Source organism: Hoplias malabaricus, chromosome 17, assembly GCF_029633855.1.
Source record: "Hoplias malabaricus isolate fHopMal1 chromosome 17, fHopMal1.hap1, whole genome shotgun sequence".
NCBI lineage: Eukaryota > Metazoa > Chordata > Actinopteri > Characiformes > Erythrinidae > Hoplias > Hoplias malabaricus.
Window position 1 is genome coordinate 21,598,826 of NC_089816.1, and position 23,788 is coordinate 21,622,613.

At 39.7% G+C, this 23,788-nt stretch overlaps 3 protein-coding genes across 9 annotated transcripts in view; 1 reads left to right on the forward strand and 2 right to left on the reverse strand.

Annotated features, from left to right (window-relative positions):
* The window catches only part of fgfrl1a (fibroblast growth factor receptor like 1a), a 55,521-nt gene extending 50,704 nt beyond the window's left edge, over positions 1–4,817 (forward strand). The window contains exons 6-7 of the mRNA XM_066648940.1: positions 315–668; positions 2,285–4,817. Coding sequence (XP_066505037.1) covers positions 315–668; positions 2,285–2,691 — 761 coding nt within the window. The 3' untranslated portion in view covers positions 2,692–4,817. The remainder of the gene's footprint in view (positions 1–314; positions 669–2,284) is intronic.
* A 10,191-nt stretch (positions 4,818–15,008) lies between these two features.
* Positions 15,009–21,245, reverse strand: LOC136673828 (probable E3 SUMO-protein ligase RNF212). Of its 7 annotated transcripts, XM_066649564.1 has the most exons (14): positions 20,517–20,620; positions 20,318–20,405; positions 19,757–19,868; positions 19,316–19,377; positions 19,158–19,232; positions 18,984–19,040; positions 18,831–18,889; positions 18,681–18,740; positions 18,524–18,576; positions 17,905–17,977; positions 16,524–16,566; positions 16,368–16,431; positions 16,180–16,249; positions 15,009–15,613 (listed from the first exon to the last, which is right to left on the reverse strand). In XM_066649564.1, exons 3-14 carry the CDS (start codon positions 19,863–19,865, stop codon positions 15,469–15,471), a joined length of 870 nt encoding a protein of 289 aa, XP_066505661.1. In that variant the 5' UTR covers positions 19,866–19,868; positions 20,318–20,405; positions 20,517–20,620; the 3' UTR covers positions 15,009–15,468. The 7 variants fall into 7 exon arrangements, with proteins under 7 accessions (XP_066505661.1, XP_066505662.1, XP_066505666.1 ...); XM_066649565.1 differs by lacking the exons at positions 20,318–20,405; positions 20,517–20,620 and adding an exon at positions 21,062–21,245; XM_066649569.1 differs by having other exon boundaries at positions 17,905–17,974; positions 18,708–18,740; positions 20,318–20,591.
* Positions 21,246–21,485: 240 nt separating this feature from the next.
* si:ch211-255i20.3 (transmembrane emp24 domain-containing protein 11) lies at positions 21,486–23,553 on the reverse strand. The gene is made up of 5 exons (XM_066648709.1): positions 23,424–23,553; positions 22,676–22,767; positions 22,388–22,513; positions 21,761–21,907; positions 21,486–21,635 (listed from the first exon to the last, which is right to left on the reverse strand). The coding sequence occupies exons 1-5, from the start codon at positions 23,551–23,553 to the stop codon at positions 21,486–21,488; spliced, it is 645 nt and encodes a 214-aa protein (XP_066504806.1).
* Between the last annotated feature and the right edge of the window lie 235 nt (positions 23,554–23,788).

The window sequence follows — 23,788 nt, forward strand, 5'->3', positions numbered from 1 at the left end:
GACTTTACAAAACACATGTTTCCACAAACTCTCAGAGCAAAGGGGGGTAGGGGGGTCTCACTCTCTCGTCCCAATACTTCTCTCTACACGGAGATACAAGCTTTAGTGACAGCTCAGTGGATAACCATTGTGTGTACCAGGTTTTTTAATTGTTGAATTAAGTAAACCGAGGACAACATTTACATTTTAAACTCAAATAATTTTTATGAAAAAAATCAATACAAATCTGTGTCTGTACTTTTAAGCCACCGCTATTACCTTACAGTGGTTAGATACTGCTTCCTAAAGTGTATTTCTGAATCCGTTTCCCCCAGAGCGGACCAACTCGAAGCCGGTTCTGACCGGGACTCATCCCGTAAACACCACTGTGGATTACGGAGGAACCACATCGTTCCAGTGTAAAGTTCGGAGCGACGTGAAACCCGTGATCCAGTGGCTGAAGAGAGTGGAGCCAGGAGACGAAAGTAAATTCAACTCCACCATCGAGGTGGGGGACCACCACTTCATCGTGCTGCCCACCGGAGAGGTGTGGTCTCGACCCGACGGGTCTTACCTGAACAAACTCTTGATCACGCGCGCCAAAGAGGAGGATGCTGGGATGTATATCTGTCTTGGAGCCAACACCATGGGCTACAGCTTCAGGAGTGCCTTCCTCACAGTGCTTCCAGGTCAGTGTACAAAAGATATACAATACAACCCCAATATAACAACAATTAACTCCGTATACCCTCAATACAACCTCAATATAACCCCTATACAACCTCAATATAACCCCAAAACAACCCTCAATACAACCCCAATATAGAAACAATTAACTCAGTATACCCTCAATACAACCTCAATATAACCCCTATACAACCTCAATATAACCCCAAAACAACCCTCAGTACAACCACTGTATAATAACAATTAACTCAGTATACCCCCAATACGACCCTCAATACAACCTCAATATAACCCCTATACAACCTCAATACAACCTCAATATAACCCCAAAACAACCCTCAATATAATCCCAATATAGAAACAATTAACTCAGTATACCCTCAATACAACCTCAATATAACCCCTATACAACCTCAATATAACCCCAAAACAACCCTCAGTACAACCCCAATATAATAACAATTAACTCAGTATACCCCCAATACGACCCTCAATACAACCTCAATATAACCCCTATACAACCTCAATACAACCTCAATATAACCCCAAAACAACCCTCAATACAACCCCAATATAGAAACAATTAACTCAGTATACCCCTAAATACAACCCTCAATACGACCTCAATATAACCCCTATACAACCTCAATATAACCCCAAAACAACCCTCAGTACAACCCCAATATAGAAACAATTAACTCAGTATACCCCTAAATACAACCCTCAATACGACCTCAATATAACCCCTATACAACCTCAATATAACCCCAAAACAACCCTCAATACAACCCCAATATAGAAACAATTAACTCAGTATACCCCTAAATACAACCCTCAATACGACCTCAATATAACCCCTATACAACCTCAATATAACCCCAAAACAACCCTCAATACAATCCCAATATAGAAACAATTAACTCAGTATACCCCCAATACAACCCTCAATACGACCTCAATATAACCCCTATACAACCTCAATATAACCCCAAAACAACCCTCAGTACAACCCCAATATAATAACAATTAACTCAGTATACCCCCAATACAACCCTCAATACGACCTCAATATAAACCCTATACAACCTCAATATAACCCCGAAACAACCCTCTATACAACCTCAATATGACCCCTATACAACCTCAATATAACCCCAAAATAACCCTCAATACAACCCCAATATAGAAACAATTAACTCAGTATACCCCTAAATATAACCCCTATACAACTTCAATACAACCTCAATATAACCCCAAAACAGCCCTCAATACGACCTCAATATAACCCCTATACAACCTCAATACGACCTCAATATAACCCCTATACAACCTCAATATAACCCCAAAACAACCCTCAATATAACCCCAACATAACAATATACTACCTCAGCATACCCAACCACAACCCTTGATATAACTCCAATACAACATCAATATATGCCCAATACGGCCGTCAATATAACCCCAATACAACCTGAGTACATCTCCACTACAATGTTCAACCCAAATTGAATATTGAGGACAGCTTTAGTGGAGAACATTTCACAGGTTTTGACCAGGCGTTTCCCTGTATCACACCTCAGTGTTCATTGTTTTTTTGTTCTCTCGTTTATTCCAGACTCTAAGCCTCACTTCCCCTCGGTTCCGTCCGTGTCGTCTCCAGCTCTTCCGTGGCCCGTGATCATCGGTATTCCAGCAGGAGTAGTCTTCATCCTGGGAACAATCCTGCTGTGGTTCTGTCAGTCCAAAAAACACTGCTCCTCCGGAACCGCCATCTCAGCCCCGGTTCTGTCGAACGGCTCTCGGCAGACCCCCAGAGAACGGCCGGTGCCGGAGAAGGACGTGACTTATGAGGATTTCATCACACAACAACAACAACAACAACAACAGCTCCTCCTCACACAAAATGCCCCCAAAATCTTCCCCAAAATGTTCACAGACATCCACACACACACACACACGCACACACACTCTCACGTGGACGGGAAGGTCCACCAGCACCAGCACATCCACTACCAGTGTTAGCCCCAGTCTGAGAATAAGGCCCGGTCTACAGTCTGGTCTAGAGTCCCACCGCAGTGATGTTGGCTTCTCTCCGGATCCACAGAACCACTTGAAAACCACTTATATATACACACACACACACACACACACACACACATACACATACACATATAAACAAGATCTCGGACCAAACGGTCACAAAATTCACTGCCTAAAAGAACAAAAAAAAAACTACAGAGCATCTGAGCGCCAACTGTTTCTGAACTGGATCAGGATTCTACAAACACACGCTGGAGAAAAGGTACAGAAATGGAAAGCATGGACAAATCCTGAACCTGGAAAAATCATTTCAGACACGACAAGCTGAGGACTGATAAAACGCAAGCAACACTGAACACAACACAGAACTTTCTGGAAAAAATAAACTAGATGAACACTGAACACTTTTTTAGACAAAACATGAGCAAAATGCAAAGAACTGAACACAGAGAAAAGAAAAACTGAGCAGAACAAACTGTGTCTGAAAAACAAAATCCAGGAGTGAACAGGGACTTCTGGACAATCTACAGTACAGAATAGAATGAATGTACTCTCTCTCTCTCTCTCTCTCTCTCTCTCTCTCTCTCTCTCTCTCTCTCTCTCTCTCTCTCTCTCTCTCCCACTCTCTCTCTCTCTCTCTCCCACTCTCTCTCTCTCTCTCTCCCACTCTCTCTACTGGGAGCATCAAACTCTGGTCTTTTTTGTCACGACAGTTATCACCTCTTTTTTTCATCCGTTTCAAATGTTTTGGTCGGGGCCAAAAAGGATCAGCACTAAACTGCAGTGAAATGTGTTTAAATTTCTGCAGAATGTAAGAGCTCCCGCTGCTGGAGGAGTTTGAATCTCCAAGGAGCTTTATACACATACAATTACATTTACTCACTAACTGATAGATCTCTTAAAGGTGGGGGATTTTCTGAAAACATTGGGAGCTTGTTTTCTGTCGGAATGAGACCCTCGTCTTCGGTACAAGCTGACGTCATTTACAGTCATTTACAAAACATATCGATTTATTTAAATATATATCTGTTTTTTGGAATGAAAAATGAAAACAGACAGAAGTGCTTATTGTGTTTTATGGAGAAAGTATTTTTTATGTTTTTCCGAAAAAAGGAAAACTCAGAACGTGTTTAAGGTACCCCAGATTCCTGCTCTCGCTCAGGTGGCCCTTTGTCTTTGTGTGTTTTATTTTCTGTGTTGTTTTGCCTATGGACACATCTGTATCATGACCACTAAATAGAAACTGTGTATAATGCCTTCGACTGCTTCATGAACAGCAGCCCTTGAAAATGACATGAACATTATTGGAAAAGTCCAAAACCTAAGGTACGGAGAGTTTGTGAAAACAGGAGAGTAATGAACTGAAATGATTATGACACAGTGCCACGAAAGCGTCCTCAACAACCGAGGGCAATAAACTTCATTTTGTAACAAAGCTAAAATTAACTTCTTATTCAGATTTTCCGTTCCGTTCCGTTCCACCTTAAATGGTCAGAAGCACCAGAATGTCACTGCTGCAGTATTTAAGGTGGAACAGAATCTGGAAATAAACAGCTGACAAAAAGCCACCTTCAGAAACAGCCGTTTTCTCTTTATTTTAGACCAGTTTTGGTGCATCACTAGAAAAAAGACAGTCTTGACCCAGTGGCCTGGTTATTTCCGTTTCTCAGTGAAGGGGAGGTGCTGATCAGACTGCTGCAAAGATTAGGACCCACAGGGAGGCACTTAAGCCCACATTTATTTTTGTTTTTGTTTTAGTTTTTAACCCAAAGCAGAAATCTTCAGTGGTTCTGAAAAACAGCAGGTTTAGTTATTTATTGTTTAGTGCAACGTTTTTTTTTTTCTTCTGAAATTGGGCATTACATAAATGTTCTGAACCAAAAGTGAACAATATCAGTTGTTTGTTTGTTTTCTTTTATAGCTGCAATGTAAGCTATGTAGCATATATCAAGTGTAAAATATTTATATGAGCTGTTAAATAAATACAGAACATTAGTATTTAGTTTTCTTTGTATGGACAATCCTGTACAGTCTGCCTCTTTTTATGTTAAAATATTAATATTTGTTTGTCACATTGAAACATTTAAAGTCATTTTATCATCGCCAATAAAATGATGCAAAGATTAAACTCGGTTTGTTTACAGCTTTTATTTTGTCGTGACTCGGATCAGGTGGAGAGTGAAAATGGGCTCTAGATAATAACCTGGGAGTTTAATGCCTTTAATCAATAGAATCAGTGTTTTTTATAGAAGTGTATTTTGAGCCAGAACGGATTTCCTCCTCATGTTTTTTACTTTAGTTTTGTCTCGTTTTGTTTTGATTTGTGCAACTTTTCGGAGGCGAAGTGAAGCGGAAACCCTGTCCAGGACACCTGGGAAACCTGCTCCTTCCTTTCAGAGAAAGGAGCTTCTGTTGGCATTTATCCCTCATTCAGAGGCTTACAAAGGTCCACTCTCCGCAACAAAGACTCTGTCTGAAAAGAGAGAAGTAAAAACAACCCCCTTCACTCACTCACTCACTCACTCTCTCTCTCTCTCTCTCTCTCTCTCTCTCTCTGTTTTAATGAGTGCTAGCAGTTCTCTCTTAAATGTTTACCTTGCTGCGTACAGAAAAGGGAGGGGTACAGGAACAGAACCGAGAGAAAGAGAGACAAAGAAAAGAAAGAAAGAGAAGAAAGAGCAGGAATCTGGAGGATGGGAGCAGAGCCAGGGTCTTTAAAGTCATCCACAGAACCGTGACAAAAGCGTCCTAATCTCGGTGTTGTCTTTCAGCCTCTCTCTGCACTTCCTGCAGAAATGCCCGCCGCCACGATGACATTACTCAAGCGTGCAATGACATCACTGAAGCGTGCGATGGAGGATCATCAAAGAATCCTCAAATCCTCCAAGTGTGGGACATCTGCAGAAAGAGAGAGAGAGAGAGAGAAGGAAAGAACGTCCACTTGCATATTTTCCGTTATTTATTAAGGAAAACGTTAACCTGGGGATTTTGGGTTTACTGTATTTTGCCTCTGTGACGACGTGCAGTGAACTGTGGGTAAGTGAAGGAAGTGAAGGATACACAGGACCCTCCTCTCAGTGAAGGCTGCATTTCTCTGCTGTAAACGAAGGATCCAGGCATCAGTGACGTAACCAATGTAACAGAAATGTAACCCGACTCACTGCAGTCAGGGCTTTGAGAAACAATCTCAGACTCGGCTCTATATAAAAACCCCTTCAGCGGATTGTACGGCCACCTGCTGACCACCAGGGGGCGCCTTCACAGCTTCTGGGTTTTGGGTCCTTTATGCACACATGCCAGTGGGACTGGGAATTCATGTGCAGCTGCTCCAGAGCAGTTCTGTAGATGGAGGTGACGCAGGTCACTGTGAAATAAAACAGATCCGTAGAAGAACACGGAGATGAAGAACGGTGTTCTTGAACTCGACAGGTTGGGAACACACTGCTCAAATTAAACTCAGCCTGCAGAGAGCGTCCGATTAGTTTCCTGTAATTACTCAGATGACTGAGGGTTGAAGCCGTGTGTGTGTGTGTAGTCAAGATGTGATGGTGTACTGGATAAATGTGGGATCAATTTCTGACAGGTTCAGTTAAAACTGAGACTCAGAAACAAACCAGGCGAGTTAAGGAGGGGAGACAACGCACAACACACACACACCTCCACACACACCATCACACTGCACACAAAAGGGAACGAGATTACGACACACTTCTGGAAAATCCACCTGAAAACACTGACAAGGAAAAGTGAGAGTTAGACATAACCACATTACACACACACACACACACACACACACACACACACACAGAGGGCTTTAGAGAACAGATCATGAAAAACAGCACGTTAACCACAGAACAGCAGCAATTTCAGAGGAATATCAAAACAAACATGACTCCATAACCACTTCACACATGAGATTAATCACTACACACACACACACACACACAAACCGCTTCCCTCACACAAGACAAACCCTAACATAATCACAATAATCACCACAATCAAAGTGAAATATTCTAGTGATTTTGAACTTGAAAAGAAACTCTGAAACTAAAAAGCCTGGCCCCAAACAGAGCAGGTAAACCAGCGGCTGTACACAGACCCCGGATCTGTTGTCATGGTTACAGTCCAAACCTAAGTGCAGTCCCTGTCTTTCGATTTTTCTGTGAGGGTACAAAGGCCCTCCCTCTCCCTCATCACTCAGTCTGAGAGCGAACACGACAGAATGAACAGTTAGGGTTCCTCTCGAACTGTGCTGAACTGATGCAGTGTTGTCCTCCAAGCATGTTGAACTGATGGAGCCGAATGAATGGCATTCTCAGATGACATTGTTCTAGGTGCAGAGAGTAAAAAAGTGGCACTGTACCTTGGAGGAAGCTTTCGCGCAGTGTTGTGTGAACGAGCACACAGGTGGAAACTGGATTAATCAAAATCGGAGTAAAAACACTACCCATCCCCAACCCCTTGAGAAAGGTCCCTAACCCCAAACTGCGCCCCTGATGCTGTGGCTGGCATCACACTACTTCAGTTTGCTCAATGTCCCAAGCGTGTTTACCTGAAAATTGCTCTATTGTGTGTTTGTGTGTTCAGTACCACAGATTTGGGTTGGGTTAAATACAGAGAATCAACTTCCCCAAGGGGATTAATAAAGTAACTCTTATTCATCAACGTTCAACCAGAAAAAACAACAGAAATGTAGCCTTTCATGGGCTCAAAGAGCCGTCCGGATATTTTTAGGCAGAATAGGTGTGTGCACTCAGGTGCTCCTGGAGGATAAAGGACAGATGTGAATGGAGAGAGAGATTACCATCGCTGTGAGCGTGTCGTGATTTGCCTGAAACGGTGACTTGCCGTCGTGTTTCTGTCATCGCCTGCGGAAGCCGCACGATTACACAGCTTCGAAGAAACAGAGGTGTGAAAAGACGCTTTTTGTGTGTGTGTGTGTGTGTGTGTGTGTGTGTGTAAGTGAGTGAGTGAGAGAGAGAGAGGGATGTGTGGAGATTTCTGAGGGATTTGAGTTTGTTTCCTGTCCTGAGTTGATGGAGAGTGAGACTCACAGTGTCTGTGTTGGAAAAACAAACTAAAATCAGCCCCTAACAGGGAAGTGTCTACGGATGGGCTCAGAGGGCATTGCCCATCTAAAGGAGTCCTGTGCCCTTCCAAAGAGCGCTGAAAAGTTAAAAGAGTTAGCCTTACTATTTTCAATGTGAAAGTCTGTAATGTTTGTTTGATTCTGTTTTAAGGGGTCAGTTTGGCTGTGAGAATGCAGCTGTGTCAGTGTTGTTGTGTCAGTGTTTTTGGGTCAGTGTTGTTGTGTAAATTTTTTTTGGGTCAGTGTTGTGTCAGTGTTTTTAGGTCAGTGTTTTTGGTATCAGTGTTTTTGGGTCAGTGTTTTGGTGTCAGTGTTTTGGTGTCTGTGTTTTTGGGTCAGTGTTTTTGTGTTAGTGTTTTGGTGTCTGTGTTTTTGGGTCAGTGTTTTTGTGTTAGTGTTTTGGTGTCTGTGTTTTTGGGTCAGTGTTTTGGTGTCTGTGTTTTTGGGTTAGTGTTGTTGTGTCAGTGTTTTTGTGTTAGTGTTTTGGTGTCTGTGTTTTTGGGTCAGTGTTTTTGTGTTAGTGTTTTTAGGTCAGTGTTTTTGGTATCAGTGTTTTGGTGTCTGTGTTTTTGTGTTAGTGTTTTTGTGTCAGTGTTTTGGTGTCAGTGTTTTTGGGTCAGTGTTTTTGGTATCAGTGTTTTTGGGTCAGTGTTTTGGTGTCAGTGTTTTGGTGTCTGTGTTTTTGGGTCAGTGTTTTGGTGTCTGTGTTTTTGGGTCAGTGTTTTGGTGTCAGTGTTTTGGTGTCTGTGTTTTTGGGTCAGTGTTGTTGAGTCAGTGTTTTTGTGTTAGTGTTTTGGTGTCTGTGTTTTTGTGTTAGTGTTTTGGTGTCTGTGTTTTGGTGTCAGTGTTGTTGTGTCAGTGTTTTTGGGTCAGTGTTTTTGGTGTCTGTGTTTTTGGTGTCTGTGTTGTTGTGTCAGTGTTTTTAGGTCAGTGTTTTTGTGTTAGTGTTTTGGTGTCTGTGTTTTTGGGTTAGTGTTGTTGTGTTAGTGTTTTGGTGTCTGTGTTTTTGGGTCAGTGTTTTGGTGTCTGTGTTTTTGGGTCAGTGTTTTGGTGTCAGTGTTTTTGTGTCAGTGTTGTTGGGTCAGTGTTTTGGTGTCTGTGTTTTTGGGTCAGTGTTTTTGTGTTAGTGTTTTTAGGTCAGTGTTTTTGGGTCAGTGTTTTGGTGTCTGTGTTTTTGGGTCAGTGTTGTGGTGTCTGTGTTTTTGGGTCAGTGTTGTTGAGTCAGTGTTTTTGTGTTAGTGTTTTGGTGTCTGTGTTTTTGGGTCAGTGTTTTTGTGTTAGTGTTTTTAGGTCAGTGTTTTTGGTATCAGTGTTTTTGGGTCAGTGTTTTGGTGTCTGTGTTTTTGGGTCAGTGTTTTGGTGTCTGTGTTTTTGGGTCAGTGTTGTTGAGTCAGTGTTTTTGTGTTAGTGTTTTGGTGTCTGTGTTTTTGGGTCAGTGTTTTGGTGTCTGTGTTTTTGTGTTAGTGTTTTGGTGTCTGTGTTTTTGGGTCAGTGTTGTTGAGTCAGTGTTTTTGTGTTAGTGTTTTGGTGTCTGTGTTTTTGGGTCAGTGTTTTTGGTGTCTGTGTTTTTGTGTTAGTGTTTTGGTGTCAGTGTTGTTGTGTCAGTGTTTTTGTGTTAGTGTTTTGGTGTCTGTGTTTTTGGGTCAGTGTTTTTGGTATCAGTGTTTTTGGGTCACTGTTTTTGGGTCAGTGTTTTGGTGTCTGTGTTTTTGGGTCAGTGTTTTGGTGTCTGTGTTTTGGTGTTAGTGTTTTTGTGTTAGTGTTTTTGGGTCAGTGTTTTTGTGTTAGTGTTTTTAGGTCAGTGTTTTTGGTATCAGTGTTTTTGGGTCAGTGTTGTTGTGTCAGTGTTTTTGTGTCAGTGTTTTGGTGTCTGTGTTTTTGGGTCAGTGTTTTTGGTATCAGTGTTTTTGGGTCAGTGTTTTTGGTGTCTGTGTTTTTGGGTCAGTGTTGTTGAGTCAGTGTTTTTGTGTTAGTGTTTTGGTGTCTGTGTTTTTGGGTCAGTGTTTTGGTGTCTGTGTTTTTGTGTTAGTGTTTTGGTGTCTGTGTTTTTGTGTCAGTGTTGTTGTGTCAGTGTTTTTGGGTCAGTGTTTTTGTGTTAGTGTTTTGGTGTCTGTGTATTTGGGTCAGTGTTGTTGTGTCAGTGTTTTTAGGTCAGTGTTTTTGTGTTAGTGTTTTGGTGTCTGTGTTTTTGGGTTAGTGTTGTGTTAGTGTTTTGGTGTCTGTGTTGTTGGGTCAGTGTTTTGGTGTCAGTGTTTTTGTGTCAGTGTTGTTGGGTCAGTGTTGTGTCAGTGTTTTGGTGTCTGTGTTTTTGGGTCAGTGTTGTTGTGTAAATTTTTTTTGGTGTCTGTGTTGTTGGGTCAGTGTTGTGTCAGTGTTTTGGTGTCTGTGTTTTTGGGTCAGTGTTTTTGTGTTAGTGTTTTGGTGTCTGTGTTTTTGGGTCAGTGTTTTTGTGTTAGTGTTTTTAGGTCAGTGTTTTTGGTATCAGTGTTTTTGTGTCTGTGTTTTTGGGTCAGTGTTTTGGTGTCTGTGTTTTTGGGTCAGTGTTGTTGAGTCAGTGTTTTTGTGTTAGTGTTTTGGTGTCTGTGTTTTTGGGTCAGTGTTTTGGTGTCTGTGTTTTTGTGTTAGTGTTTTGGTGTCTGTGTTTTTGGGTCAGTGTTGTTGAGTCAGTGCTTTTGTGTTAGTGTTTTGGTGTCTGTGTTTTTGGTGTCTGTGTTTTTGTGTTAGTGTTTTGGTGTCAGTGTTGTTGAGTCAGTGTTTTTGTGTTAGTGTTTTGGTGTCTGTGTTTTTGGTGTCTGTGTTTTTGTGTTAGTGTTTTGGTGTCAGTGTTGTTGTGTCAGTGTTTTTGTGTTAGTGTTTTGGTGTCAGTGTTTTTGGGTCAGTGTTTTTGGTATCAGTGTTTTGGTGTCAGTGTTTTGGTGTCTGTGTTTTGGTGTCTGTGTTTTTGGGTCAGTGTTTTGGTGTCAGTGTTGTTGTGTCTGTGTTTTGGTGTCAGTGTTGTTGTGTCAGTGTTTTTGGGTCAGTGTTTTTGTGTTAGTGTTTTGGTGTCTGTGTTTTTGGGTCAGTGTTTTGGTGTCTGTGTTTTTGGGTTAGTGCTGTTGTGTTAGTGTTTTCGTGTCTGTGTTTTTGGGTCAGTGTTTTGGTGTCTGTGTTTTGGTGTCAGTGTTTTTGGGTCAGTGTTTTTGTGTTAGTGTTTTGGTGTCTGTGTTTTTGGGTCAGTGTTGTTGTGTCAGTGTTTTTAGGTCAGTGTTTTGGTGTCTGTGTTTTTGGGTCAGTGTTTTGGTGTCTGTGTTTTTGGGTTAGTGCTGTTGTGTTAGAGTTTTCGTGTCTGTGTTTTTGGGTCAGTGTTTTGGTGTCTGTGTTTTTGGGTCAGTGTTTTGGTGTCTGTGTTTTTGGGTCAGTGTTGTGTCAGTGTTTTTGTGTCAGCGTTGTTGGGTCAATGTTGTGTCAGTGTTTTTGGGTCAATGTTGTTGGGTCAGTGTTGTGTCAGTGTTTTGTTGTCTGTTTTTGGGTCAGTGTTTTTGGGTCAATGTTGTGTCAGTGTTTTTGGGTCAGTTTTGTTGGGTCAATGTTGTGTCAGTGTTATTGGGTAAATGTTGTGTCAGTGTTGTTGGGTCAATGTTGTGTCAGTGTTTTTGGGTCCGTGTTGTGTCAGTGTTTTTGGGTCAATGTTGTGTCAGTGTTTTTGGGTCAGTGTTGTTGGGTCAATGTTGTGTCAGTGTTTTTGGGTCAATGTTGTGTCAGTGTTTTTGGGTCAGTGTTGTTGTGTCACTGTTGTGTCAGTGTTTTTGGGTCAGTTTTATTGGGTCAATGTTGTGTCAATGTTTTTGGGTCAGTGTTGTGTCGGTGTTATTGGGTCAATATTGTGTCAGTGTTTTTGGGTCAGTGTTGTTGTGTCAGTGTTTTTGGGTCAGTGTTGTGGTTCCAATGTTGTTGTGTCAGTTGTTGTGTGTGTTGTGCAAGTGCGGTTGTGACTTGTGCGACTGAATTACTCAACTGCTGTCTTCTAATGAAGTGTGTAATGTTTCCTCTACAGCTGTAAAACACAATTAAGCCATTGTTCAGTCTCCATCAGCCGAACATATGTAACGCTCACATTCGATTAGAACCGACTGCAGCAAGACTCGAGTAACTCAATCCCCCACCACGCCTTCTTCATTAAACACCATTCCACTGTGCCAGCATCTGAGGGGAACTGTGTCCCTGTCAGCCTTAAGGGCTTGGTTCCAGTTCTAGATTCTTTCTGAAAGAAAGTAACACTAAGACTACGTTTGTTTTGGTTCCATTGTTATGAACTCACAGTGGGTTTGTTACAGTTCCTGTTCTAGATATTCTTAGTGGAAGTGTATCATTGACATTGGGCATGTTTGGTTCCTGTTCTAGAGTCTTTTAGTAAGATTGGAACAATCAGACCAAGATGTTTTGGCTCCTGCTCTAGATTCCCATAGAGAGAGTGGAATGCTAAGACTGGGTTTGTTTCTGTTCTAGATTCTCTGAGAGAGAGGGGAACACAGGCTGGGTTTATTTAGTTCTACAGTCTGAGATCGAGAGCCAGTGGCAATGCAGAGGTGAGTCTGAACTCAGAGAAATAACAAGCTCCAGGTGGAGAAACATGCACACAAACCTGTACACGGGCCCAGAGCGTCCGAACGCTACAGCACAAAGAACTCAACAAGGAGGGGACATGACTTTCAGGCAGGACTTTACACAAAGGGAGACTGGTGTATTGTCATGTTCTGGTTTGTTTTCTTCAAGTCTGTTGTGTCCACTGCGTTCAATGTTGACACAGTGAACACTGGGTGCTACAGAGAGCTTTTGTTTGTGTGTCCTATTTAATGTTGTCATCTCTTGTCTATTTGTTGTTTACGTTGTGGTTTACCTTGCTATTATGTGTTCTCATCTTTTGTTTTGGCCACGGCTTGAACCTCCAAGCACTTTCTTCCTCCTCCTGTATGGTGCCCTCTACAGTTCAATCACGCAACTTTCTGAGATTTTTCTTTGTCATAACACAATAATTAGTTTTCATCCCAAGAATAAATAAGTGATTTCACGCTCATGTTCTGTAAGTTCTGGCATGCGAGGTTTGGCAGAACCTGAAGTGCAGAAAGTTTTAAAGTCGTTGAGTTTGAGTTCGTTCTCCGATCTCCGGGTTCCACAGAGATTGTGTGTTTCCTATGCATTCCAGAGAGGTGAGCAGCCTGGAAATTTAACTGCCTCCAAAGAGCTTTTTTTCCTGTTGTAGTAATTGTGGGAAGTGATTATTGTACACACACACACACACACACACACACACACACACCATGCCCCACACTGCTGTACCACCGCGGCAGAGAGAAAACAGTCTCCAGATGTGAGCCGTTACAGAACAAACCTTCACACAGAGGTAAAGACAGAAGGACATTGTTTAGTGTGGAGTGAGAGAAATTGTAATGTAGTGTGATGCCAGAGTAAGACGACAGAATTTCTCTCTCTCTCTCTCTCTCACACACACACACACACACAGTGCCCAAAACCTTGTAGAAGTCCCTTATAGTGAATTAATTCAGCTACTCTTGAGCTTGACACATTGCATACACAGCCTAAAATCACCATGCCCAATGCCAAATGTGGACTAGAGGGGCATCCACCCCGCACTGGACTGAGTGATGGATCTCTATGCAATAGTTTTGGGACAAGCTGGTGTTTATGACCCGACATCAGCAGCAGACCTCTCTAACTTTTATATTTTTGTTTATTTTGCCAAATGAAATCAAATCCTCACAGCAATGTTCCAAAAGTCTAGTGAAATACCTTCTGAAAAGAAACTGAGGTGAAGTGGGTCACGTCCTGATCAACACCCTTCATTTCAGAAGAAACATTACAACATTTATCAATATTTAACAAAATTTCATCAACTAAACCGTTCTGTAATAGTACACTGACCTTGATTTTACAACCAAGTCAGGATAAGTGAGTCCTGAAACTGTGCAAACACACACACACGTTCTCCTTGTTGTATAAATCCAGGTTGTTGTACCCACTGAGAACGCATAGCTGAGATTTTAACATTCCCCTCTTCTCTGTGGAATACTAAGCGGACATTTGAGTTTGGCCCTAAAAAGCCATTTCCTGAAGCAATCCCCATGCACTTATTACTGAAGGAAACCGAGGGCTTAAATAAGTTCCAGCACCTCAAAACGTCAGGCGCCTCCAGGTAACCAGTGGCACTTTACATTGTCCCTTAAACAATCCACATAAAAGTAATGGCTGTGTACACGGCAGCACTTGAGCACCTGAGAGTAAATCTCGGAGAACGTTAGAGAAAGTTGTGACAGGACAGAGAACAGTGAGGAGAGCCTTCTCGCCTCGAGGCCCAGCACAGATCAAACAGCAGCGGAAAAAAACAGGAGAAATGAAAGAGTGCCGAAGTTGTTCTAATATGTCAAATCTGCCATGTTCCACAAGTCGTTTAGAGCGATGGTACAATTACTTTCAGCGTGTCTCTCTGCGCAGCGTTTGATTTATTCATGCCTCACAGCGACAGGGTTGGGTTTCTGCAGTGACTCATTCTGGCTCTGAGTTCGTTTATTACGTCCTTAAATATCTCCAGCCCGGGGGTATCCAAACTTTTCAGAAAAGGAGGCCATAATGGACCCCCTCAGAACACCTGAGGGCCGGTCACTCTGCCAAAACACACAACATCAGCCTTCAAATGTCTGTTTCAATAATCAGGAGTATGTTCCTCTTCACTGCAATAAGAGTCTCTACTCCTCTGAAACATTGCTGTGAGGATATGATGGCAGGCATTAGAACATATGTGTGGTCAGGTACTGGTGCTGTACGATTAGTTCTGGATCACAAACACCAAATGTTATTGGATGGCACTCTACCACTGCATTGAACACAGTTCCACTGCCCAGTGCTCTGCAAGTGAAATGACGTGTTTGTTAAAGTGTTTTAACATGTAATTACTGCTTGTGTTGGATTTCACAACAGCTTTGTGGTTACTATTTTCCCCAAAATAAATTTAACTAGGCCAATTGATCAAATTTGTTCCTCGTAAAGGATGTGTTCACTTGCTGTCATTTAGAAAATTAACTAAAGGTGTCACTGTGCAGGTGTCTTCAAAAATTTACAAGGCCGCCTCAAAACGCAAGATTCACGATTCTTAGAAATGTACAATAAAATGGCACAGAACCTCATCCAAATCAGATCAACATCTTACAATCGCTTTAATAAAGTCATACACCATGCTGCGAGATTGTGAGCAGGTTTAAACGATTCAGTGATGTGGTATTTATGAGTTTTAGGGGAATAAATGCTCAGATTCTCAGGTGCAGCTGACACACGGTGAATCAGAGAGAATTAAAATGAACATCCACTGCCAGGTCTGACATCGATTAGCGCAGATACACAGACATTTATGGAAACAAGCAGTGCACCAAGAGGGCTATTATTTCATGCCCCAAAGCACTAGTTAACCTGAATGTACAGCAGAGGGGGGGGGACTACAAATGGTTACAGTTGCTCTGAATAAGCATAAATATGCATAGTTTTACTCTGTTTTAGTCTCTCTCACACACACACACACGCACTGCTTAGTGCTTCCACAGCGGCTTCATGCTGGAGTCCTTTATAAATAGCTATGTGTTCTATGAGTGTGGATATTTTAAGGTGGATATTATGATCTGTCATGGCAGAGGTCCCAGGGAGGAGGTGGAGGGGAATTTGTAGGTCAGATTGAACATGGACGCTTCCCATGGAGTATCTCTGCGATAAAGAGCGCTACTCGAAGAGGACATCTTCGGCTCCTTCAGACTACCACAGAATTCTCTACTGCGAATGAGGACAGAGGAGACATGCTATTATTCTTCTTTTATACACACACAGAAAACACATAGACCACTGAAGTCCTGTGGTCATTCAGTAGTGAGTGTCATGCCTGTATCAGGAGTATGACCAGTTGTTCAACATCTTCTACACGTGGTGATTCAATAATTTTTGCCAGGTGTTATAAAAAGCTAACACTGCTGTGACATCATGCAATTAGTAACCTCCCCACAAACCCCCACCCCACCCCCCTTACACCAGCAAGCTTCATCCAGTGGGAGTTTAGTGGGGGGTAGTGTTAGACTCCAGTTTGAGGAGCAGCTGTTGGTTTACAATAATGCATGAAAATTAACAGAGGACTACCTTTCAGTCTAAGCTCAAGTTGGAGAGTCTGGCCTTATTCATATTTCTATTTGGTTTACCACAGGACACAAATAAAGCTGTTTGGGACAATCTCTGCGATTTTATTTACATGGGCAAGGAACCCACAACAGAATGACCACCTCAGAGGTCTAACCAAAACAGCACTGTTCTGGGTTAAATAACAAATCCTGCAATGTGTGATGAAATACCTGACAGTGGCACTTCTCACTGACTGGCTGCCCATCGTGCCCTGACTCACTGCTCTGTGAGGAACGGTACCTTAAATAAACAACAACAAACATAAAACAATACATCAGCTGTACATCACACACAGTCCTGAAGTTTCGGGGCACAGGAAAGTAGAAAGAGAAATGGTATTTGTTGTACGCGGACTAACCAATTCGTCCATCTTGTGGAGGGCTGATTAGACAAAATCTTGAAATTCTTCCAGAAGTTTCTGGCTAAAAAATTTCAACACAGCTTTATTAGCACAGAAAATAATAATAATATTCTGACAGAAATAATTACATATGTGTAATTAAAATAAACGTACTTTATGGGAAAATGCCCTGCTTTCAACTTCTTCGCTTTCAACCCTAATGAAGAATAATCAAATATCTATAATAATCTATGATCAGTGATTATCAGTGACTGCACAGCAAGAAAACACCATAAATTTTTATAAACTCTACTGTATTTACATACAGTTTATAACAAAAATGGTTCACTGGTGCCCCCTTGTGTTACTAAAGATTAATATTCATATTAGAACAGAAGCTAAACATTACAATGTCTTTTTCACACTCAGGGGACATCACTTATTTCACAGATATATGTTGGAACATCTATGTAATCAAGTTAATCTCTGTAGCACATTTTATCCACACAGGCAATTCAAAGTGTTTTACGTCAACAAAATAAATAAGATCAAGTCTAATACACTTCAAGAGACAGTCAAACTGAGTAAAATTAAGATTTCTGATTCAGTAATAATTCCGATTACATTATAGTGAATAAACTGCTGCTGATAATGACTTTAAAGCTAGAAATGCTTTACACTGATATCAGTGGAGTTCTGAAATGTGAACGTGAAGCTTAACTGTCTCTAGAGCTTCCCGCGTTTACTTTACTCTAAACCACGTCCAGACCGTTACAACATCATCACTGCTTTGCTCTAACTCTTCTCTAAGTCTGCGGTGGGCACAGACTCCATCAATGCTAGAGCTTATCCAAACACTTCAGACTAATGAGGGACAATATGATGAATGGAGCTGGGATACACTGGGTTTAAACGGACTGGATCACCTTTCTGTGAGCTGCTGTGATGGAGGAGGAAAAGCCTGGAGACGACCCCCAGTCTCTGAGCTAAAGCTAAAACAAACACACTGCCACAGGCTCCATATGTCAACCATTTACAGCCATTCAGCACAAACAGACTGTGTGTGTGTGTGTGTGTGGTGGGGGGCTGGGGGTAATGACTATTTGGCGAACAAATACAAATCAGATACTATCAGAGCTTATTTGTCTTTATATGTTGTCAACCTTTGTTTTGTTCTTTTGTAACTGATTTGACTCTCTGTTCCTTTTATTGTTTTTTTCCTGTTTCCCTTTTCCTTCTGCTGCAACCATTTAAAAATATATAGATTTTTTTTATTGAAGGGTTTTGTTAAAATTTAAGGAACTGTGCTGCCTTCTGCAACATTCAGAGCTGAAGTCCCTGAGCAAGGCCCTAAGTCCCACCTGGGCTGGGAATGGCTGCCCACCACTCCAGGTGTGTGTGCTCACTGCTCCTAGTGCACAAATGTGTGTGTGTACCTGGTGTTGATTGATTTGTTATTAATTAACACTGACAAGTCCATTTCCACCCAATATATAAGCTGAGTAAGGGAACAGTTTACTGATCATGAAATAATGCTGACATTGCTATTACTCACAGACTCGAACCAGATAAATGATGGGACAGAGACACTGGAGAAGAGAAGGGGATGTGTTTCACTGAGGACACTGCTGTACATGAAGAAGTGCAAAGATATTAATGAATGGGACCAGTTCAATAGTAAAACAACCATTAAACAATGCTTTCATCATTTGGTTACAAAGATCTAATCAATGTCTCAGTGGCTCCCTCTGGTGTTTGTTTCTGTGTCAGGCCACAGTCTGCTCCAAGAAATATTTATTTTAGAACACAAATTACAACAGAAAATATTCATTCATTCATTATCTGTAACCGCTTATCCAATTCAGGGTCGCGGTGGGTCCAGAGCCTAACTGGAATATCACACTGAAATTAATGTATTTGTCTTGGCACGCCAAAATAATTGTACAAAAATAAAATTTATTTTATATTAACAATAAAAATGACTTATTTTTGCTGTAAGAAAAAAGCACTGAAGAAAGAGTTTGTACAATCATATCAATATTCTGAATTTTGTTGTGAACTGTAAACATATTTTAATTTCCACTGCAGTAAAGCTGTTTTTCTAAACTAATGAGTTTTATTAAACTGGTTTTAAAAATCAAAACCCACTGTGTTAAGGAACTGTTTCACTTCACCTGGTTTGAAATTTGTTAATGAGTGTAGATCCCTGTTAGACTGAGAGACCAGTCTGGAACAAGAGGAGAAACAAACACAGATTATACAACACAGTTGATATACATGAAATACCTATACAAAAATGTATTATGTATCCAGAAGTCTAAGAAGAAATACTGTTGATGTTGAAGACTTAATTCCAACTTTGATATGTAGGCATTCTTCTCTTTAATCTTCCTGTGGAAAACAAAAGTACAGAACAATTCCTGAGTGAAATGTTGAATAGTCCTGTCTCCAAATTCATTCATGTTTTCAAACAATTCTCACTTTGACATTTGTTGCATCTCTTGTTGCATTTTGATTAAAGTCTCCTTCATATTTTCACTCTATAAACAACAAAGAAATATCCATTCACACACTTGTCAAATGCTATATATATAACCATATAGAAATAATGTGACTGAAGAAAACAGTTCTTGCCATCTGCTGATAGTGGGATAGTAATCTTTTCTGATGCTTTGTCTGGAAATGCAGGACCTAAATTGGAGAATAAAAAACCTACATTTTAATAAGTGGCAGACTGTCAGAATACTTCAGCTGTAAGAAATGAGGTTGGGTTGTGGACTGTAAAAGCACAGTGAATGTACTTATCACCTTGTTTATCTCTGAGAGATATTTGGCTGTGATTTCGCTGAGGTCAGAGAACAGCACCTTCACCTCTGAGCTGCTCTGAAAAAAAAATTTTAAAATATATAATCAGGCAGATAAAAAATGATAAATCCCCAATAACAGAAATGTCTGACACATATTACTTTGTCTGAGAGACGATGGAGCTGACATTTCGTTTTGCAGATCAAACACTCGCCTGGTTTTCCTAAAAATAATAATATAAAAAGCAACAATGACCAACGCAAACAAACAGCATCTGAGACACATTGTAAATTTACAATACAGCCACCAGAGGGCTGGATCTTCTAATAAACAATGAGCAGAGATTCAAGCTGTGTGCAAATATACAGTTTATTGTCAAGTTTCTAAATTAATGCAAGTTATTTATTTATTTTTTAAACTGTAACATACACATAATGAATCGGCATTATATATATGGTTTCGCTAATGTTTACTGCATGAACATTAGTTTAACGTATTAAAAATAATAGTCTAAGACGTTTACAAAGTACTGACATGAGGAGCAGAGACATAGGCTAAATGTATAAATTTACTTAATTAAAATACATAAAAACCCAAATTACCCTTTTGAAAGCACACAATGCAGATGATATGTCCACAGGTTGTGACAGCCAGTTGAAGTTCAGGTCCTGGAGACTGGAAGCAGCAGTTACAGCAAATCCACTGGGACATTATCTGTTTAATTCAGAGAGATTTCAAATATAGGCTCAAATACATAACCTTATACAATGGTTATGTATAAATTTGATCAAATGTGTATGAGGAGTTCTGCTAGCTTATAGGAGAATAAAGAGCTAAGTATATGAAAGACTAATTTAGCTTAAGCTTCTTGTTTGTTTTTTCATTCCACATAAAATGGTGCAACGTTTAGTCTACATTATGGTGCCTTTATGGTGGAAAGATAACTAGCTGAACTCCAAAAAAAAAAAAAAAAAAAAAACTGTCAAAACAAGACCGGAGTGTTATTCTTACTAGAAATTTCCTGTTCCACATTAAATGCATTTACGTTCCCCGGAACTATTTAAGGTGGACGACAAATAAGAACTTAAGCTTCGTAATACGTAGCTAATATATTGTCTTGCGATACAGTTTAAAAAAACTAATGTGAAATGAATGAAGATTACCTTTAAAGTGTATGAAATGGGTTCACAGCCCAAAACAACTCAACTCTTCCTCAGAACACAAACGGCTAGGTTAACAGTTAGCTCGCTGCTAACGAATGGAAAAACCGCAGCACAGTTACCACAGTTGATCTACTGGCCATTTCATCAGATCCGCGATATTAATATTACATTATAGTTAGTTCAAGATAATGACTCTTACCAAATCTGTACTATTAATTCGTATAATTATCTAAATGAGTACATGCAAATCAAATTGACCGTTGATGTTAACCCATTAATTCAAATTCAGTCTAAAAGTTCATGTTGTATGCTTCCCAAAAGCTAAATGATTATTAAATAATTTACTTGTGTTAACTAATATTGTACTAGAAAATATGGTTGTTTGATAACATAGCAAATAATTTACTCTAGGTTTAAAAATCTCATCTCACTCTTTCCCAGAAATAATAGTTTCAACAGCTTAAAATAAATTATATATATATATTACATTTTATTCAACCAGTTTGTATTTAATCTTTTTTTTATTGAGGAAAAAAATATATAATGAGGCTGTTCATGTTTAAACTAATATAGTCTATAAAATAATTTAATATATCAGTCCATAACAGATCAAAACATGATTTACAGAACAGTAATGTAATAATAAGTCTGACTAACTTTAAGACAATCGTGTCAGGTAATTTTTAAATAAAGCCTGTGTTTAGATAAAAGGAGCACTCCAGCCAAAATGGAAATTTTAACCACCTGATGTAAACAAGTTTACTTTCCTGATTTGGATCTGCAGTGATGTTAAATTTTCCATTGTGATGACTAGGAAAAACCCTTCTGATGATGTATTTTGAAAGCAGGGTAAACTCAGAAGAATCAGCATCTGCTTTGGAGTGTTTTTGGAGGTCTGCGTTGATTACTTTCTCTGAGAAAAGCCTGAAACTTTGGTTCCTTCTTCATTTATGATTTTTGTTTGTTTTTTTATGATTTCTTTAAATGTTATTTCATTGTTTTTATTTCAATAGACGTAAACTTTACACCAATACTAGCTTTGATTTTTTTAGCCTATCTCCTTTGGCCAGGCTAGCAATTAAGGATAGTTGACAACAATAGGAATGTTCAATTTACGATTTATTTATGTAAAGTCCAACTCTGTCCAGAATGCCTTTAACTTAGGAAGTTAAACCAGTTTCTTTTCTATTAGGAAGTTTTTCAAACTCCTCATTTGCCAGAATCCCACAGCGAGGAGAATTGAGGTCTGGATCATTGCCCACCACAAAACACTTCCATTCGTCTCTTCACTCATCTGCCGAAACGTTTCCTCACGCTCCTGCAACAACAGCAGAGTAATAACTTATAAACAGTTCTAAATCTCTCTTAATAATGGAAATGTGGTCAGAATTACAGTGATGGGGGTTTCTGTGAGCTGTAATTGTTTACTGAATGTTTTCTGACCCTCTGGAAGTCTTGCTGTTTGCTGATGTACTGGATCTGGTCGATGAGGTGTTTTATTTTAAACTCAATATTTTTCACCGTGTCCTTGGTCTTTTCTACTGTTGGGTCGATGGAGTGTTCCCCCATCTGAATGTCGAGATGAACCTTCTGTGGGTTTGGAGCAATTTATAGACACTGATTAATAATTTGTCTTCAGAGTCTAAGAATAACTTTAAATGAGTGTCAGAACACAAAGGAAACGACAAGTAAATACAAACATTGCTGTTTTCATATTCATTATACAGACCGTTTGGGTGCACTGGTCAAAAAGTTTGTTTGATTTTTTGAATGAAAACTGACATATTCTACAGAGAACACATTTGTATACACCGTCACTTTTTTATGTGATGTCTTGTGGTTAATTTCTATTCTGCGTCAAAAGAGATAATTTACACTCAAATGTAATATTTAAATGTGTTTTCTTCAGAGGAGGTGGTTTTCACTTAGAATATGCAACATACCATATAATCACTATTTTCTATTTATACAAAACTGCACTGTTTCCATTTAAACAATATACAAAATATAATAAAATGAGGTGAAATACAACACAGGGCTAATATAAGGTATAGGCTAACTTCAACTGACTAGACGTTCTCCTGCAAACACTGAGAACCGGGTGGAGTTTGATTGCACACAGAGGAAGTGCTGCCCGGAGGAATGGGATGTGAAGGTGAACTTCCCATATCTCCCAAAACGCTTCATCAGCAAAACCTGGGCATCAAACACAACAGGGAATGTTATTAATAATATGTATTTACATCTGGAGATTAATCAGAGAGAGGGGCCTGCTCTAAAAGGTCACAGATATTTAAAAAATACATGTAAGACAAATGTGCAATGTTGCGATGTTGTCCCTTACTACCTCATACTTACCTCATTGTTCGGGTCTTTGACAGTGACGGTTAAACCCAGATGTGGAGAGCTGTCTTGTTTCTTTTCATCCCAGTGCTCTAGAAAAAAATAACCTGACAAACAATCATTGGTTTAGTTTTACTGTAGAATTTGTTGTTTTAATCTTAATTATTTATTATTTATTTTTTAATGTAGTTATGTACTGCTAGTCCTTAAAATTAATATATTTGAATTTGAATTTGAAGTTTAATTTTTAAAGTTCTGCATTTTTTAACAGCAGCTCTACACAGTGTTAAAAATTCATAACGATTGCTCTGATATACATTGTAAATATATATATATATATATATATATATATATTTATATAATGTCAACTTTCATTTCATCAAAAATGTATTTGCCTTTTCCTGTAGTTATGCCTTTTTAAAGCTAATAAATTGTGTTGTACATGATGTCTCATTGGATTATTTAGAAAGTTCATTCATAGCACATCATCTGCTTTTTATTCTAATGCTGTAGCAATATAAATGTACTCTCTTTGATGATAGAAAAACAAGTGTAAACAAAACAGTTATTCCTGCTGAGTCCTCCATGTTTTAAAATCATGTCCAAAAATTTGAATATGACCTTGTGAACTGTATGTGCTACATGAATGAATAATTCTATTAATGAATTACTACAGTATCTCAGCTTGTAAACGCAAATAAATGACAAAATCTAAAATATATAAAAAAAGTTTCAGTGTAGTATTTTGCTGTATTTCCTTCACCTGTGACGAGTGTGTCCTCTGGTATCTCCTCGATGATGCACTTCTCTCTTTGTTGAAGCAAATCAAAGTACATTGCAGAGGAGAAGCTAATAAAACATGTTAAAACCACGTAAATCCTGCCTGGATTCATCACAGTATCTTTAGGTTTAGTTTTAATATCACAAATAGACAGAGCTCAGTGGAATAAAGCTGTTTTTCTGCAGGTGAACAGTGTGAGACACACAGCTGGGTTTCTTAGTGTTGCTCTGTTCTCAAACAGAGCTAAAAGAAAAAACTGATAAGAACAAAGCTCCATCTCAAAAACTCTGATAAAGAGACTGAACAGTTACTTATTAATAAAAGGAACCCGACACTTAAGTGTGTGG